The sequence below is a fragment of the Papio anubis genome, chromosome X, assembly GCF_008728515.1.
Source record: "Papio anubis isolate 15944 chromosome X, Panubis1.0, whole genome shotgun sequence".
In the NCBI taxonomy this organism is placed as follows: domain Eukaryota; kingdom Metazoa; phylum Chordata; class Mammalia; order Primates; family Cercopithecidae; genus Papio; species Papio anubis.
In genome coordinates, this window is record NC_044996.1 from 29,819,933 (window position 1) to 29,839,989 (window position 20,057).

Below are 20,057 nucleotides of genomic sequence, written 5' to 3' on the forward strand. Positions count from 1 at the left end.
ATTATTATACTGTCTAAATACTGAGTAGTATTTGAAGATAAGAAGGATGTGTACTTTAATCAACCAGGGTTAATTTTATATGCTTAAAATAAATGCAAATATTGTTAGTATGATCAGGGAAACCAGCTGGTTGTCATCATTGACATCTTTACCTTTTTCATATTTTGAATTTTATTAGAAAGTTATTATCTTTCCAATTAATGAACTTGTCTTTCTGAATGAAGTTAGGGCACTGTTTTATTAGGATTTTTTTTCCCCTAGTGATATCTTATAGTATCGTAAAATCCCTGCAACATTATCTGTGATCTTAATGAATTTTTAGTGAAACCCACTTGGCATTTGTTTGTCATTAATCTCATTTCTAAGCCTTGAATGCCGTTGTCATTTTATAGACTTCTCAAAATCAGTTTGGCTTAGAGTTTTATATTATTCTTAGAGACTTAACTACCTCTTCTTAGAGTTTCTTGCACATTCATTCAGATGCTAGAGATCTTTGTGACATCTTGTTTATATAAATTGTTTGTTAACATTTTGTTTAAAATATAAGTATAGGCAGGGCATGGTGGCTCACATCTGTAATCCTAGCACTTTGGGAAGCCAAGATGGGAGGATCACTTGAGGCCAGAAGTTCAAGACCAGCCTGGTTAACATAGCAAGACCCCATCTCTATTAAAATAATAAATAAATAAAATATAAATATAGACTGGGATTTTTGGTAATTCTAATGTTTTTTGGAAGAATGGATGCTGGTTTTAACAAAATATGTTAATATATCTTCTTTGAATTCCCCACAGAGCTGTGTACCATGGAGTGTGGTAGCCATGGAGTCTGCTCAAGAGGAATTTGCCAGTGTGAAGAAGGCTGGGTAGGACCAACATGTGAGGAACGCTCCTGTCATTCTCATTGCACTGAGCATGGCCAATGCAAAGATGGAAAATGTGAGTGTAGCCCTGGATGGGAGGGCGACCACTGCACAATTGGTAAGTACCACCATACTTTAATCAAAGTAAATTGAATTAGTTGAAGTTAAGAGCAATCTAGTGAGTCAATCACTAGGCATTTAGTAGAATTTGAGGTTGGAGTAGAGGAGGACAAGGAGGGTTGGTTACAAGTTTTAAAGTTTTGTGAACTGATAAGTTTCTTCTTTTGTCGATGATATTCTACTTATTTTTTGTGTTGTTTCATTTCTTATTACTTCAGTATTCCTTATGTTTTCTGCTTTCAAGTGCTCTGAGTTACTCAAGTGAAAGATGTTACATTGGAATAAAGTGTCATTAGTTAATAAGAAAAGTGCTTTTGTTGTGAAGGTAACATTCTCTGCCCATTTTTTCCTTTTGAAAAGTATAGGTTGTTTCGGTTGAAAGCACTTAGAGGCAATTTCATTAAATGGGACTACTTTAACAGGGGCCATTCAATATCATTATAGGGTGTCTTTAATGTATATGAGGAAGCCACTTCTGACCTATCATCAATAGAACATTTGTGTTGAATTGTTTATCTGGTAGTGTAGAGAGTTGGTCCTGAAGCCACCACTTTCTCTTCACCCCTTATTGCTAATTTCACAAAGGGAAAATGATCTGTGAATATGGAAAAGCTTATGTAATAATTAATCTATCATGTGATCTTCACACTATAAAAGATATTAAAAATAAATATTTCAGTTATAAAACACTTTCTTTTTCTGAAAAAAAAAAAAAGCAAAGCCCTTCACATATATTTCTATCCACCACAAAGGTTTCTATGCAACAAACCTTTGCATAGAAAGGTTGTCACTAATACAGAGTAACAAGTATGATTCCCATTGTTCAACTAAAGAAAGTGGGTCATAGAGTGTTCCAGTGGCATTCCTTGACTACGCAGAAAATTCCTGCAGAGCAAAGGCAAATGTGGGCCTCTGGATGCCCAATTCATTGTTTGTAGGCTTTTCCCTCACTAGACTATACTACAGCTTTCATTTTTAGGTGAAAGTATTTTCTTATAATGGTTGGAACTTGCCAAAGCAATGTATAATATATATAATACATATAACATATAATCTTCATAAACTGCATTACTTCTCTACTAAAGGTACAGTAAGTCTTGTTCTGCGACTGTGGGAAATATTTAAGATTCATTAAAAAGGTGGAGAGGGGTGAGATTCAGATGTGTAGCCTAAGTAGTTACATTCCTGTACTACAGTAGGTTTATTGCCTTTACATAAGAGGATTTAAATATTGTGATGATTACCATAGGTGTTTACTCCAGAACTCCCTTCTAAAGATATTACTAATAAGAAGTTGAAGCCAGTGCTCTTTCACAGAAGTTATTACTGAAATGTGAAAATGCAGTATACTTCTTATACTTCTAATGAAATATGACACTTTTTAGGAAACCTAATAGAGTTTCTTGAAAAAATGCCATTAATATCATTCTCACAGAAAATATTATTCACAGACTACACAGACCCATGTACCCAACTTTTGAGCTGCAGGCATTTCAGCAGTTCACAGTTTGCTGTTCTCCTCCTAGGCAACAGATGATTAGTACATATTGTATAGCTTTAGTCTGAAATTCATTTGTCATATAGTCAGAAACTCGTTTGATCATTCTTTTCCCCTCCCTTTTAGCTCACTACTTAGACGCTGTCCGAGGTAAGATTTTTCTCACTAATTTTATAACAGAAATATATTTTTAAAAGAAAATATGCATGTGAGAAAGAAAGGGTGGTGTTTTTTGCCATTTGTGTTGTTTGTTTTTATTTTTGGCAATCTTATTTAAATATAGTGTTCTCAGTTTCATGCTAAAATTGTCACACTAAAAGGTAATTTGTTTTTTCAACATCGAAGAGTCACTTTTTGCCATAGTATAGAATGGACTGATAAGCAGTTTTAAGGACTATTTTCTCTTGTCTTTATATTGAGTTCTGTATATGTGTGTGTGTCTGGATCTGTGTGTGTAACACAGGTAATTATTAAATAATTTTAATACTTTAATAATTATTAAATAATTTGGTTCAGAGGATGAACTTTTTCTTTAACATAACAATGTAGCTCCAAGTCCATATACAAGGACTCCTAAGTCCTTACAAGGGCAGGAGAATTATCCTCCTAGAAGTATCCCATCATACATCCCTCCAGGGAGCTTCCTTTAACAGAGACAGCAAAGGTTTTTCTGCCAGATATCCTAGTGCCTTTCACTACCTCAGCTTCAGAAGCTTAATATGTCCCAAATTATTCTTTATTTCATCTTAATTATCTATTGCATATCCATTAGAATAGAACTACAAAATTTCCCTTCTCAGACGTATGTATGTTCATCATATGCCATGTAATGAGTATATTACATACATAAAGCTTTCCATATTTTCTAACAGCCATCTCTCATTTTATTTTTAAATTTTTTCTTCCTCTGGTCTATTGATAGTTGTTTGGAAAACTATTTAGAAGGAACACTGGGTTACTTCTACAGATTTTTTAAAAATTTTTTTTGTTTTTTGTTTGTTTTTTGTTTTGCTCTTTATGCTTTTGGAATTTTATTTCAAAGAAAGAAACCGAAATGAATATTGACTGGACTATTCCCTGTAAAATTCAGGTCTGGTCCTGTGTTGCTACTAGGAAAACACCCAGTAGCATTATAGTTGCTTTCTCCATTCATCTGCCCACTGCGCATGTGGCACATGTGAAGTTACTCTTTGCTAGAGCTGAACTCCAAACTACGGGTACAAAGAGTAGGGCATCCCTGAGAAATTTAAAGTCTAAAGAGGAACCATTGTCAGTGTTGATGCTTCATCAATGAATAAAAGTTATTTAAATGCTACACTTTCCTCTTGACTCGATATTTTCCAGTTTTCTATAATTCAGAAAGTCTAAATCTAGCATGTATTAATTCCATAAACCCCTATTTAACATTTAATATTATTGTTACAAGCATAATATCATGCAAGCTTTTGAGAGAGATACCATAGAAGTAAAGATTTCAATCCTTAGCCCGCAGATGAATAATAATCTTGAAGAGAAAAGGTGAATAAATATGAAGCAACTACAGCACATTTCTAAGGCACCATGTGAACAAATACTTAATGGTGTGGTCTGAACTGTATACCAACATACTTAAGTTCTGAAGCAATACATCACAAGGGAAAATCAGCACAAGCTAGAAGTAGTAAGGGAAAGTTTTTCTTCACAGGGACTGCTATCTTTTCCCAACATATTGGCCATAACTAGATACAGTGTCATCCATATAGTTTTGATTGAGATGAGGAGATATGTTTATTGAAAAGAAAAAAGAATTTTTGCCCCTGCCATAGTTTTCTTCCTATGTGAACCAGGGGTTGGGAATTGGGGTTAGCATTAATAAAGCTTAATTGGCTCTCTAAGGAAAACCACTGCAGAGTAAGGGATAACAAGTTCCCTGGGAAGGTTTTGCAAGCAAGCAAGCTCCTCTTCCATTTATTCAACACCTCATCTGAATGGGGCCCAGATGATTAGATGCTTCCCTATAGGCAAATACATCATTGTTTGCCAATCCCACTCTGATGTCTCTGTGATGGTTACTCTCTGATGTCTTTTCAGATGGCTGCCCAGGACTCTGCTTTGGAAATGGACGATGTACCCTGGATCAAAATGGTTGGCACTGTGTGTGCCAGGTGGGTTGGAGTGGGACAGGCTGCAATGTTGTCATGGAAATGCTTTGTGGAGATAACTTGGACAATGATGGAGGTGAGTCATTTATAAAATGTTCACGTAAGAAAGGAATAGCCCAGCCTCTAGCACAGTGGTAATCAACCTGGCCAAGGGTGAAAATTAGAAATCTCTAGTATAAATGATAATGAGTTATATAGGGTAATGCTACCTTTTAGTCTCAATCACATTAAGAAATTACTTACTGAATATTTACTATGACCAGGCAGTACTCCAATTTTTTTTGCATGTGTTATGTATCATTTAATTCTCACAATAACCCTATGAGGCTTAGGTGCTACTATTTTCCCTACTTGTAGATGGGAAAATTAATGCTCTGGATGGGGATAGTAAGTGACTTATCCAGAATCACATAGCTAGAGAGTAGCAGAGCCAAGTCTCCAATTTAGCACTATGTGATTTCAGAGCATATTTTCTCAACTACTACACCATGCTACCTTCCATACCCATGGCATTTATCATATCAAATTAAATTAACATACCACTATTCAAGTTGTTTGATGTTAGCATGGTTTGCACTAGACACACTAAAATATTTTTCTTTGTTGTTAGTTATTTGGAACTCCCTCTTGTGTGTCTACCTTTTAGTAACACTTTATACCTTTCAGAGGACATAGCATCAAGACAATTTTTGGTAGAATTTTAAATATTTAATCAAGGAGCTGCGCATGATATTTTTTAAAACCATATGTGGCTCCAAGACCTCAGAGTTACCACTTCTCTTAGGAAAGCCAACAAAACATCTAACATACTGTACGATCAGACATCAAAACTGCCCAAACCACCTCTGAATGAGCCTAAAACAACAAATCCTCACTTTCCACATACCTTCTACTTGATGAAACATAAAATTAACAAAAAAAAAAATTAATTTCTGTATATTAGCTTAAACTGAAATATATTATTAAATTTGACTCCTTGTATTTCTATATCTGCTTAGACAATTGCATTCCTTGTCATTTGAATTCAGACATGAGGCAGACTTATATTAATAAGGTAGCAGTCATGGCTTAAGCATCAAATTGCATTGTAAGAGTTTCTTCCTTTACTTGTTCTGGCTAACAGTTAACCTTTAAAAGTTTTAAGACCTTATCAAAATTAAGTGGAGGCAACTTTGTGATTAAGAACACAGAGATTTGAAGTCAAACTGTCTGGATTCAGATACTAGCTCTGGCTCTTATACTAACTGCATGATTTGGGGCAAGTTTTATGATATCTCTATGCTTCAATTTCCTTATTTCTAAAATGGGGTTGATGATATTAAATGATATTACCATTTTTCCCTATAGTAGAATTAAGATGATATTGATGATAAATATAGATTCAGTTCTACTTTGAGATGGAAAGATAGATTGAATAATTAGACACACACTGTCTAATAGGGTTGTAATAAGGATTACATGAGATAGTTCAAGTGAGCCACTTGAAAGATAGTAAACTACACCACACACACACACACACACTTAGAAGAGACTGTTTACTACCCATATAACTTGAAAACCTTGTTTTGGAAACTGGAGAGAAGTTTTTAATCTAACGATCCACTGATAAACTATTTAGTTTATGTTTATGGTCCTCTAAGACTCATCTTCACTTTCCTTCTTGTCTTTTTCATTATATGCCTTTTACCTGGAACGTCTTCATGTCTTCTCCATCCATTATTCTCTGTCCATACTTTAAGTCTCAAACCATATCTCCCAGGAAACTTCTGACATCCACCTCCTTAATCACCCATGGTGTTGATAATATGCACCATACAATCAAACACCTAATTATATTCTGTATATGGTTTTCTTGTTACATGTTAAGCATGACCCATCGCCCATTGTTATATTCCCAATATGTTGAAAATAATAGTATCTCACTTGTATTCAGGATTTACTATGTGCCAGGCCCTGTGCTGAGCCCCTTACGTGAATTATTTCATTTAATCCCCATTATGTAGGAACTTTTTTTTTTTGAGACAGGGTATTGTTCTGTCTCCCATTCTGGAGTGCAGTGGCACAATCTCAACCCACTGCAACCTCTGCCTCCAGAGCTCAGGTAATCCTTCCACCTTAGCCTCCTGAGTAGCTGGGACTACAGGCACACACCACCACGCCTGGCTAATTTCTGTATTTTTAATAGAAAAGGGGTTTCACCATGCTGCCCAGGCTCATCTCAAACTCCTGGGCTCAAGGGATCTGCCCGCCTCAGCCTCTGAAAGTGTTGGGATTACAGGTGTGAGCCACTGCACCTCGCTAGGAACTACTATTAACACTACTTTACAAATTAGGAAACTGAGACACAGAGAAGTCAAGTAAGTTGTTAAAAATCACATAGTAAGCAAATGATAGGTCCTGGATGTAAACCTAGGTGGTCTGCTTCATTCTAAAAAGGATTTGATATAATAATAGGAATTTCTCAGTTATGTATTGATTAAAAATGTTATGCTCAGAAAACACATTAACAACCTATGCAATTATAATTTCTGGCTCAGTTAAGGTTGAGCCAATGTTTCCTGCCTTAGTAAAGTAATAAAAATAATTAAATATTTAATTATCACCATTTTTTATGGCCTCAAGGTCATCTCAAGGCAGCCAAAATGTTTAAAGAATGGATCAATTAAATATTAATGAATTAATGAATTATCAATTCTCAATGCCTGTGGTCTATGTAGATTCAGAAGACATAGAAGATTTCACTGAATGTGTATTGACCTGTGAACATTCCTTAAAACTATGTCTCTATATGCAAATTAAATATCAAAGACTTTGATATGAGCTCAGTATATTTTTATGATTGTCTCTTTAGGGAGCAGGGGGGAAGGCTCCTTGAGATTTCCAATTACCACTTTTCCCTATAGTAGGATTAAGATGATATTGATGATAAATGTAGATTCAGTTCAACTTTGAGATGGAAAGATAGATTGAATAAACTCTGAAAGACCCATGACTAAGATTTTAGACCAATAATTCCATTTTTATACTGTTCAAACATTACCCCTAAGAATACATTAAATGCCCTTCATTTGGTAGTCTCAGCTTTCCAGTTATCCATAATGGCTGGTTTCATTTAGTTAAATATGACTAATTATTAATATTTGCTTAATTTTAATATTAATATACTTGTTTGTGCATGTGTGTATATGTGTGTGTTTTAATTACATTAGAAAGTACCAATTGAACCTTTTTGGGAAAAAGTGGTCCTAATTTTAAAAATGTAATTCTTAAGAAATCTTCCCAATCAAAAAAAAAAATCACTTTCAAGCATTTGCTTCAAGTAGCTGCTACCTGATTACTCCATATTATAACTGATACTTAAAGAATGGTGGAAATTTTTTGCATTCTAATCAGTTTCGAATACTCATTAGTATTGCTGCTACTTCCTGCAGCTTTGACTTTAGTTACACTCTGATTCAATGCATTGTGATTCTCAGTAACTAATTGGGCTGCATTGAATATGTGGGTGACACCGCTGGTCCAGAAACTACCTAAAAGCTCCTTGAACAGTAAAAACAGAACAGAGAAGAAATAACATTTCGATGTTTTTTCTTAAGTGCAAAAAAGGAAAGCTATCTTACGTGTTATATATATAAGAGCTAATTACTATAGAAGTCACAAACCTAGGAAATGTCTTGACCTCATTCATCTCTTTAATCAAGAAGCGCCTACCACATGCACAACCCTATACTTGGAGGAAAAAACTTATTATGGTTACCACATTTTCATTTGTTAATTATGTGTCCTAATTTGGAGTTTGTTACATATGATCACCATACATTACATGCACGTATGAATTAACATCAGAAAAAAGTTTGAACATTATATTAACTGAGTCAGAATAGCTAAAACATAATAGTGAAAGGAAGATAGAACTATCAGACATTAAGGCATATTTGAAAGCTATGATAATTAAAGCAAAGTGGTACTGATGTGAGAATAGACAGATTAATGCAACTGAATAAAAGCTCTAGAACACACCCAAGTACAAAATTTAGTATATTATAAAACTGGCATCAAAAATCAATGGGGAAAATAAGCATTATTAAATAAATGGGACAACTCTTAAGAAAAATGCCTTAGATTTTTTAATTCATACCATATACTAAAGAATAAGATAAATAAAAATATTTCAACTGGATTAATGAGTTAAAATTAAAAGAAAACAAACAGAATTTTTAAAAAATAGGTGATACATCTTACAATGAGAAAGCACTTTGTAAACATAAAAAGAAAAGAAACCATAATAGGAAAAAAAACAATAAATTTGACTTAGAAAAAATTTAAAACTTTTTTATAATGTTTAGCTAAATGTGCAGACTATCCAATATCTAAATATTTGCAGTCATCAAAATCTACACTATCTAGTATGGTAGTCACTGGCCACATGTATTTAAATTTAACTTAAATAACATAAAAAAAATTAGGTTCTCAACTGCACTAGTCACATCTCAAGTGCTCAATAGCCACACGAGACTAGTAGCTACTGTACTAGACAGCACAGTACTAGAGCATTCTCATCTTTAGGAAAAGTTATATTGGATGGTGATGATCCAAATGTCTCACTCAAATGTTTACCTTTCAGCCAAACATTTCACATTAAGTACCCAGTTTTCCATTAATTCATTACTACTTCTTGCCAACTGTTGTGCTTGGCACTGGGGAGAAAATGATAAACAGTACAAGTTTCTGCCTTCATGGAGCTTATGGTCTAGCAAGGCAGATAGATATTAAACAACCCACACAAATATGAGGGGACTGCAAATAGTTCATGGAGAAGGGGACTTAAAATATAAATATTTAAAAATATAAACTTTGTTTCTCAACAAAAGTATAAACTTTATTTCTACATCAAGTTCAAGACAATTTTGTAAGGGATGAGTCCATCCTGATATAACTGAGGGTCCTGGGAACTTAACCAGTCTTCTTTACATTGTTAACTGAAGAAAAATGGGTGCCCATTAAAGATTTTTTAAGATTAGGAAACAAACAAAAAAAAATTAGAAGGAGCCAAATCAGGACTGTAAGTAAGGTAAATGAGTAATGATTTCCCTTTGAAACTCTTCCAAATTGCCCTTGTTTAATGAGAGGAATGAGCAGGAGCATTGTCATGGTGGATTAGGACTCTCTGGTGAAGCTTTCCTGGGTGTTTTTATGCTAAACCCTTGGCTAACTTTCTCAAAACACTCTCATAATAAGTAGATGTTATCATTCTTTGGCCCTCCAAAAAGACAACAAACAAAATGCCTTGAGAATTCCAAACAGCTGTTGCCTCCTGGGTTCAAGCTATTCTCCTGCCTGAGCCTCCCAAGTAGCTGGAACTATAGGTGCATGCCACCCCTGTCCCCCCCTCCCACCGGCTAAATTTTGTATTTTTAGTAGAGATGGGTTTTCACTATGTTGGCCAGGCTGGTCTCGAACTCCTGGCATCAAGTGATCCGCCTGCTTCGGCCTCCCAAAGTGCTGGGATAACCATTGCTCTTGACCAGTCCACTCTTGCTTTGACTGGACCTCGTCCACCTCTTCGTAGCCATTGTTTTGATTGTGTTTTGTCTTCAGAGTCATACTGGTAAAGCCACGTTTCATCTCCTATTACAATTCTTCAAGAAAATGCTTTGGGATCTTCATCCCATTTATTTAAAATTTCCATTGAAAGTTCTGCTTTTGTCTGCTGCTGGTCTGGGAGTAACAGTCTTGTACTCATCAAATGGAAAATTTGCTTGACTGTAATTTTTTAGTCAGAATTGTGTAAGCTGAACCAATTGAGATGTCTGTGGTGTCAGAACTGCTCCTGCTGTTAATTATTGGTCCTCTTCAATTAGAGCACAAACAAGATTAATTTTTCCTCACAAATTGATGTGGATGACCTGCTGCTGCAGGCTTCATCTTCAACATTGTCTTGTCTCTTCTTACAATGGGTTATCCATTTGTAAACTGCTGATTTCTTTGGGGCATTGTCCCCATAAACTTTTCATAAAGCATCAGTGATGTCATCATTCTTCCACCCAAGTTTCATCATAAATTTGATGTTTGTTCTTGCTTCAATTTTAGCAAAATTCATGTTGCTCTGACAGGGACTCTTTTCAAACTGATGTCTTATCCTTCTTAGTGCCTCAAACTAGATCCTGTTCAGATGTGTTACAACAAGTTAATATGACTTTATTTTAGTGCAAAAAAAAAAAAATTTGAACTCCTTGCATAATTTTCTCATGATACACATTTTCCATGAACTTTTTGAAGATCCCTCATAGCTATGTATTTACAACTGTGAAGAGTGCTAGAAAAATTTTATAATTTTAAAATTGTGTTATTCTATAAATGTGCATGGGGACCTGACCTAGTCTGGGTGGTGAGAGAGGCCTCACATGAGTCAGGGGAAGAATGTTCCAGGCAGAGGAAATAGCATGTATATATGCCCTGAGGTGGAAATGTACTAGGCTCTAAAGTAAAAAGCAAGTCTTTGTGGCTGGAACATGAGTGAGGAAGAGATTAATATGGAAAAGTAGGCAGGGGGCCAGATCATACAGAACATTGTTTTATAAGATCTTCAGTTACCATACAAAGATTCCATTTCATTCACTCTACTTATGGAGGAAGGAAAGTGGTCTCTGATATTGTGGAAATATTTTCAAGAAGGCTCAAAAAATGTAGAGTAAGAGTGTTTAATCCAAACAGCCTTTTTTCTCTGATCTTTTAAGTATTTATCATGTTTGTCCAAGCTTCTGTGGTATAAACTCTTCCAGTGGTCTATATTCATATTCATTGGTAAAATCAATAAGTTAATTGCCTAAAAGAGAATGATCTTCCAGGAATAATTCTTCATAACAAGTCACCACTCATTAAGAGCAATAGCTATTTGCAAGTCTCTTTTATTATGTAGTGTTTCTGGATCTAGAAAACAGTACCACGGGTGAGTTATGAACACATATAAGCTCATGGATCAATGAGCCTCATGTTTGGAATGGCACCAGCATGCTTCAGTGTTTAATAAATAGGAAAATGAAAGACAAGGAACAATGAATTTATAACATTTACTCTATTTAAGAGTCAGACATCTTCACATTTACTTTTGAGATTTGGTTGGAGACAAAAGACTTGGCATCAGAAAGCATATTTCTAATTATTCTTTTTTCACCATACCCCTTTAATTTCTAAGCAACCCATTTATTAATGGATCATCACTTAGTTATAAGAGCCTAAACTGCCCAAGTGCCTCCAGATGCAACTGCAAAGTAGAAAATCTCAACTCTGTAACTGTTCACCACTGTATGACTGGGTCCATCACATTATCTGCCAACTAAGGCTACTAATACTTGACATCTGCCTACTTTGCAGTGATGAAAATGAATGAGAAAATAGTTGAAATACAGTCATTTGAAGTGGGTAATAAAAGTGTGTTATCAATGAAGCATCTATTAATAACATAATTTGGTATATTAGTTGGATATTTATTAATCTCTAGGCAAATTTACAAATGTCATCGAAATAGGACTTTTATGGCATCTGTTTATTCATTATTCAAATATATAATGAATGTTCAATTTTTGAGGGGGGATAGAGTCTCGCTCTGTCACCCAGACTGGAGTGCAGTGGTGCAATCTCGGCTCACTGCAACCTCCGCCTCCTAGATTCAAGCTATTCTCCTGCCTGAGCCTCCCAAGTAGTTGGAACTATAGGTGCATGCCACCCCCGCCCCACACCCCCCCACCCCCGGCTAATTTTTGTATTTTTAGTAGAGATGGGTTTTCACCATGTTGACTAGGCCGGTCTTGAACTCCTGACATCAGGTGATCTGCCTGACTCAGCCTCCCAAAGTGCTGGGATTACAGGCGTAAGCCACCGTGCCGGGCCTTGAATGCTTACTTTAAGCCAGGTACTGTTCTAGTCATTGAGGAAATAGCAATACATAAAAAAGATGAAATTCATGCTTCCATAAAGCTTATATTCTAGTTACAAGAGGCAGAAGTTAAACCAAATTTTAAAAATACATATTATGATAGAAGGTGGTAAATGTGATGGAGAAAATTTGTTTTTTGTTTTTTGTTTTTTTTAAAAAAGGCAAGATGGTTACCGGAGGCTGGCAAGGGTAATGGGGATTTAAAGGGAAATTTGGGATGGTTAATGGGTGCAAAAAGATAGTTAGAAAGAATGAATAAGATCTACTTTTTTTTTTTTTTTTTTTTTTTTGAGATGGAGTTTTGCTCTTGTCGCCCAGGCTGGAGTGCAATGGTGCTATCTCAACTCACTGCAACCTCTGCCTCCTGGGTTCAAGTGATTCTCCTGCCTCAGTCTCCCAAGTAGCTGGGATTACAGGTGCCCACCACCACGCTTGGCTAATTTTTGTATTTTTAGTGGAGACGGAGTTTTCCATGTTGGCCAGGCTGTTCTCGAACTCCTGACCTCAGGTGATCCATCCACCTCAGCCTCCCAAAGTGCTGAGATTACAGGCATGAGCCACCACGCCTGGCCAAGACCTACTATTTGATAGCACAACTGGGTGACTACAATCAATAATTTAATTGTGCATTTTAAAATAATTAAAACAGTATAATTGCATTGTTTGTAGCACAAAGGATAAATGTTTGAGGGGATAGATACCACATCATTCATGATGAGATTATTATACATTGCATGCCTGTATCAAAATATCTCGTATTCAATAAATATATACACCTACTATGTACCCACAAAAATTTAAAATTAGAAAAACAAAAATTAAAATAAAGCAAGAAAAGGAAGGACAGGGACTGTAGGACAGGGGGGAAATTTAAATAAGGTAGCCAGAGAAAATCTCACTAAGAAGATGATATCTGAATAAAGACCCAAAGGAGGTGAAAGTTAAGCCATGTTGATACCAGAGAGAAGAACATTCCAGGAATAGTGTGTGCAAAGGTCATGATACAAGACATTGGGAAATTAAGGAATAGCCAGAGGAGTGGGAAGGAGATGGGGTGGATCATAAGAGGTAAGATCTGAGAGGTAAGAGGGAGATGGCAAAGAATCAGACTGTGAGGTAATAAGTCATTGTCAAGACTTAGGCTTTTATTCTAAGTGATATGAAAAGTCATTGATGGCAGGTAGGCACCAGGAGAACATGAACATTAGTGGCATTCTAGTTACAAGAGGCAGAACAACGTATTTTCCCAACCCAGAAAAGTTTAATGGTATGTGGTTATAGCAACAGTAATGATTTGGGCAGGCCATATCCTGAGTGCACTTGAGTCTCTCTCACTTTCTTTTTCCTAATACAGTAAAATCCAGGGGTGAAAATCAGCCTGAAAAAATGAATAATATGAATTATAGACTATTTCCAGAGGAAATACAGTCCTCTTACCTTCAATACATATAAAGGCGACAACTAAGCTAACAGGAGTGCCTAGTAGGAGGCCTGCTTTAGTAAAGAGTTGTGAATGATTTATAGTTAGTTCACTACTTATGGCTTTCTAACATGTCTAAGAAGATTTTGCTTTACTGAGTCATTGTCATTGGAATGATCAGCCCTTCCATTTTATTTTCACTACTAATTTGCTCAACAGACCCACTGTTCTATAGACGCTGAAAAGCTTAAGCTTAAATCCAGCCCCTGTCCAAATGGTCACAAATTCTGAATCAATCAAATCCAATGAATGAAAAGTTTCTGTAGTATTAGTGTTTGTCTACTCAGAGTCACATAAGATCCTACCTACCTGACAACCTAACCAAGCATAGTTCATAACATGAACACATTCCGACAACTGGAACATGCTACACAGAAGTCAACTGTCCTCTGGCCAGTGATAAGGCAACTTCAAAAGAAGTGGGGTTGAACACTTTAAGCTGCCATTGCAAACCATTGGCATCTACCCCTAAGACTCTATCCTTAGATTCTTTGCAGTCTGTATGTTTTAGAATTTGGTATAATAACAACAGCTAACATTTATCAAGTGCTAGCTATGTACTAGATAGTAAGCTTTTTATGAATACCTTTCCAACTTTATTGAGGTATAAATGGTGTACAAAACCTGAACATAATAAATGTAAATAATTTGGTCAGTTTACACATACTTATGTATAAACTCATGTTACCATCACCACAAACAAGGTAATAAACATATCCATTATATCCAACGGTTTTCTTCTTGTCCCTTTGTTTTGGGGCAAAGTGTGTGTATGTGTGTGTGTGTGTGTGTGTGTGTGTGTGTGTGTGTGTTAAGAACCCTTAACATTAGGTTTACCATCTTAAAAAATTGTTAAATGCACAGTACCTCATTATTAACTATAAGTACTATGTTGTACGCAGACTTGCTCATCTTATAACTGTGACTTTATACCCATTAAACAACTCCCTATACCCCCATAACGAATCCCCAAGTAACCACCATTCTGTCATCTACTTCTATATGTTTAACTATCTTAGACGCCTCATATAAGAGCAGTCATGGAGTATTTTTCCTTCTATGACTGACTTATTTCACTTAGCCTAATGTTCTCCAGTCTATGGCTATACCACCCTGAATGCACCCAATCTCATCTTTATTATAGCATGTGATACTTACAACAACCTATAGAGTGAGTATTATTGTTATTTACATCTTACAAATGAGGAACTGACTTGTCCGGGATCGTACAGACTGTAAGTGGCAAATGAAGATTAGAGCCAAAGTAGGGCTGTCCCGGTGGCTTATGCCTGTAATCCCAACAGTTTGGGAGGCCAGGGCAGGTGGATCACCTGAGGCCAGGAATTCAAGACCAGCCTGGCCAACATGGTGAAACCCCATCTCTACTAAAAATACAAAAAATTAGCTGGGCATGGTAGCAGCTGTCTGTAATCCCAGCTACCTGCGAGGCTGAGGCAGGAGAATTGCTTGAACCCAGGATGCAGAGGTTGCAGTGAGCAGAGATCATGCCAATGCACTCCAGCCTGGGCAACCGAGCGGAAGTCTCTCACAAAAATAAATAAATAAATAAATAAATAAATAAATAAATAAATAAAGCCAATGTAGTCTCTTTTTGTTTTGTTTTGTTTTACCTTAACCAATTCATGTGCTCTAAATGCCTACGTATATAGTCATGCACTTGGAAGTCCTACAGCCTAGATCAGTACTAGTAGTACACACTGTTTAGATGATGATGTTGAATGTGTGATTTGCATGCATAACACTAGGTGTTAATATGACTCCCAGGTTACTTCCCACTGCAACTACATCTAGCCTCCCCTTCTTCATGTGTAAAATAGGGATGAGAATATCAACCTAACAAGCTTGTTGAAGGGATTTGTTGAGATAATACACGTGGATGTACCTAGCACCTGGCAAATATTAACTAATCTATATGTGTTTTCAAATCCCTTTGTATAACCTACCATGAATTAACTGCCCATTATTATCAAGGTGATAATACAAGTGCTGTCTCTAAACCATATATATTTGTAAATTCATTTTTCAGGATTAGAAAGTAATACAGGTTTCCCCTGTATCACTCATATTCCTTCATCCATTTCCCCTTTCAGCCACGGGCATACAATTAGTAGGCAAAAGTTTACTAGTGATGACTTGATCACAAAGCAAAGAAACCAGTGCTTCATCAGCACCAATTGAGCCAACTGGCAAAGTCCCAAACTGGTTGGCAAAGCTAGGATCAATGAATGCCATAGATAGTCCTTCAAGACAGTGTAACCTCCCTCTTTTTTAGCTACCTAGTATTTTTATTCCTTTGAAGAGAACAGGCCCTAAAAGTAAAAATCAGTTAATATTTGACATGCCCATATCTGCCACGCTGAGCTTGGCTGTCAGTAGGGTGCCATAGCTTCCAATTCTGAACAATTAGAAAAAAAAAAAACTGTTGATAGCCAAAAAACAAAGCACATATTCAGCGTGATTGTCATTTGCACTTCTTTGCAACAGTCTAGACATACTATATGGGGTGTTAGCCAATGTGATAATTGGTAGGTTCATCTTTGCCCATGAACTGGACTTACCTACAAATTATAATATGGGGTTTGCATGCCATTATTGGTCTGCTTGCCTGAGGTCTTTCTAGACTCAACAGGAGCCTTGCTGTTGTCTCAGAAAACAGAGGTCTTAAAGGGTCAGCCCTACATAATAGGCAATTATTAAATATGAAACTTTAGCTTGGAATGTATAGAACATTACTAGATGACAATGTGAGTCCCAATTATGAATTGGTTCTATGTTTAGATTTTCTTAGTTTTTTTTTAAGATCGTTTTTGGCGTTAGTATTTATTTAAAATCTATTTATTTTCAAAAATAAGTCGCAATTTTGTGGTTGACAGGTTGAAACCTGTGACTGCCCAATGTGATTATTACTAATGCATTCATTAATATTTGCCAGGCATGACACTAGATACTTCCACATATATTAGCTCAATAATAACAAATTCACTATTCAATAAAAACGTGAAAGTGACTGCCCATTTGAAAAGCAGTTTTTCATTGTTTAGTGCATTATGCACCAATTCCAGGCATCAGAGAACTCTTTTAATCAGCCTGATATTTTAGCCAGCTTTTCAGCACATCCAGATGTTTAATTAGCAGAGTAAAGAGATAATGTGCTAATAAGAGGCTGAGAACAGCGTATTGGAAGGAGAGGTGGTAGTGGCATCTAAAATCCGTAAAAAATCTGTTCATATAATTTGCTGAATGATGGGAAAAGGGGAAGCAGAAAGAAACTTCTTATTGAAACAAATTCACACTAAAAAGTCATCAATGAAAAAGAAATATGTATACAGAGAAATAGAAATCAGGGGTAAAAATACATTGAACAAACAGGGAAGGCAAGAAAAAAGCAAACTGCATTTTAAATCAAAGTACTGTCTACAGTACAGGGAATTTGAAAGGACCACATGTGGGGAAAAATATTTCCCGGGTGCCCTAGGGCTGCTGTTCCAAACGTCTACTCTCTTGGTGTTCCTCACTTTCATTGCCCCCAGCTGTGGTACACCCCCCTCTAACTCCACGGGAGCAGACAAGTGGGGGAGAGAGAGCAAGCAAAAGAGCTGCAGGAAACCAGTGCCAGTAACTTGCTGCTGCAGCAGCCTTAAGGAGACGGTGATCCATCCGAACCTTCCTATTCCAAGGCAAGCCAAGAAGATTAGTGTCTTTATGTTTACCCTTGTTAAACAACTGAATTAGAACCGCATGTTCTCACTCATAGGTGGGAACTGAACAACGAGATCACTTGGACTCAGGAAGGGGAACATCACACACCGGGGCCTATCATGGGGAGGGGGGAGGGGGGAGGGATTGCATTGGGAGTTATACCTGATGTAAGTTGATGGGTGCAGCAGACTAACATGGCACAAGTATACATATGTAACAAACCTGCATGTTATGCACATGTACCCTACAACTTAAAGTATAATAATAATAAATAAATTTAAAAAAAGAAAAAAAAAAAAAAAAAAAAAAAAAAAAAAAAAAAAAGAACCACTTGCCTTCTTTAAGGACCTAGGAAGGACTTTAATTTTTTCGCTTATGGGGCATGGAATGAAGTGTCCGTATGCTCAGTTAATCACTCCAACCCCTTCTCTTTGCATGTAACTCTCTTAGAGCCCTTCTTACATTTTTGCTAGTATAAGAGTTAGCTGTTTACATATCTGTTTCTCCTACTAAGCCCAGAGCTCTTGAAAACAGGAAAAGGGTATTTTTATCTCGTAACCTCTCCAAGCACCTAACAGTATTTTGCACCTGTTAGAGTCTCCCTGCCTCAGAATCCCTGTTCCCCACATCATTTCTCTACCAAAGAACAAAGCCTTTGTATGACTTTTTTTTTTTTTTTTTTTTTTTTGTGTGTGTGTGTGTGTGTGTGTGGTACAGCAGTGGATTCAGCAGTCTACAGCAAATGGTGAAGGGCCAGAAAATGAAACAGAGAAAGTCATCGCATTCATATATGTCAGGTTTAATAGTAATTGCGTCAAAAAACTGCTATTAGGCATGTTAACTCTAGTTCCTTCTATAAATTCCTTTAAAAACTGGTTCTGCAACTTTAGTATGCTTCAGAATCACCCAGATTAAGTACGCATAATCCTGGTCTGTAAAAATTCTGAGTCAGTAGTTGGAGCTCAAGAATATGCATATTTTATAAGCTCCCTAGGTAATTGACAACACATTTGAAAATCATTGCTCTAAATACCTTTTGTCACCATGAGAATCCCAACCTCTATTTTGAGCATTACCAGTAGACGACAATATTGGGAGGATTTTTTAAAAAATACAAATTCAGGTAGCAAGTACTTGTTAATTGTGTGCTCATAGATGTGCTAGGTGTGCTTACAAGAAATCATGGCATTGTGAAAGAATGGTCTCACTGAGGAAGAAGAAATTTCTAAACAGTGATATCTAACAGAATTGTTTACCCAAACTCTAAACAATAACTATATAAACTATATTCTCCAGATGATAAATGCGGGAGAATTCAGGAAAGAAAGATTTATGAACGAAATAGTTTGAATTTCTGTGGGGTGCCATGTGAACTCAGAGTGAGTGATAATTCATGAAAAATGTGAATTTAACAAGTTCTGAACTCAAAATAAGGTTGATTATCTTTGACTATATTTTAGATTTTTCTCCATTTATGTATATTTTAAACTATATTGTTTCTCTTGAAGCTAAATAATCAATACTGATTTTGGGTTTTATTTCCAGATGGTTTAACTGACTGTGTGGATCCTGATTGCTGTCAACAAAGCAACTGTTATGTGAGTCCTCTCTGCCAGGGCTCACCAGATCCTCTTGACCTCATTCAGCAAAGCCAACCTCTCTTCTCTCAGCACACTTCAAGACTTTTCTTTGATCGAATCAAATTCCTCATTGGCAAGGACAGTACTCATGTCATTCCACCTGAGGTGTCATTTGACAGCAGGTACATATATATTTATTTTATTCCTTAATGAACAATGGTCATGTTTTTCCTTAACTATGAAAGGAAAATATCCTCTAAAGATCAGGTTACTTGCCATTCCACATAATCCACATTAATTTCTTTTTCAGGACTTCTCTGGAAAGCCAAAACCCTTACTGATTAAGGAAAAAACTCGTTTCTAGAGATTCTGTATCATAAAATTATGTGTGTATGTTTGTGTGTATATTTATAATATGACTTTTAATAACAAAAACAGGAGGGAAGTATAATTTGCAAATTTATTGTTTAGCTTCTGGATTGATTCCTTGAAAAAATCTTGAATTTCAAAAACTAAATTTTAAGTTTTATTTCATGATGGAAAATGTTTCCATAGGAAAGGGTTGAATAAGTTTGACATCCTAGTGTGAAATGCAAGACTCGTGAAAAGTCTGTCTCCCAGGAAAGTTCAAATGCATGAATTGTCACTTAGGACCTCAGACCAAAGCCCAACCCATAAGGCAAAGAAATATTTAAAAATAAACTTACTTATATGAAGTAT

General features: G+C 36.1%; 1 protein-coding gene across 2 annotated transcripts in view; it reads left to right on the forward strand.

Annotated features, from left to right (window-relative positions):
- Positions 1-20,057, forward strand: part of TENM1 (teneurin transmembrane protein 1) — a 385,367-nt gene that overhangs the window by 193,136 nt on the left and 172,174 nt on the right. For both annotated transcript variants that reach the window (XM_009198225.4, XM_017954358.3), the window contains exons 9-12: positions 795-980; positions 2,607-2,630; positions 4,551-4,697; positions 19,303-19,519. In XM_009198225.4, coding sequence (XP_009196489.2) covers positions 795-980; positions 2,607-2,630; positions 4,551-4,697; positions 19,303-19,519 — 574 coding nt within the window. The remainder of the gene's footprint in view (positions 1-794; positions 981-2,606; positions 2,631-4,550; positions 4,698-19,302; positions 19,520-20,057) is intronic.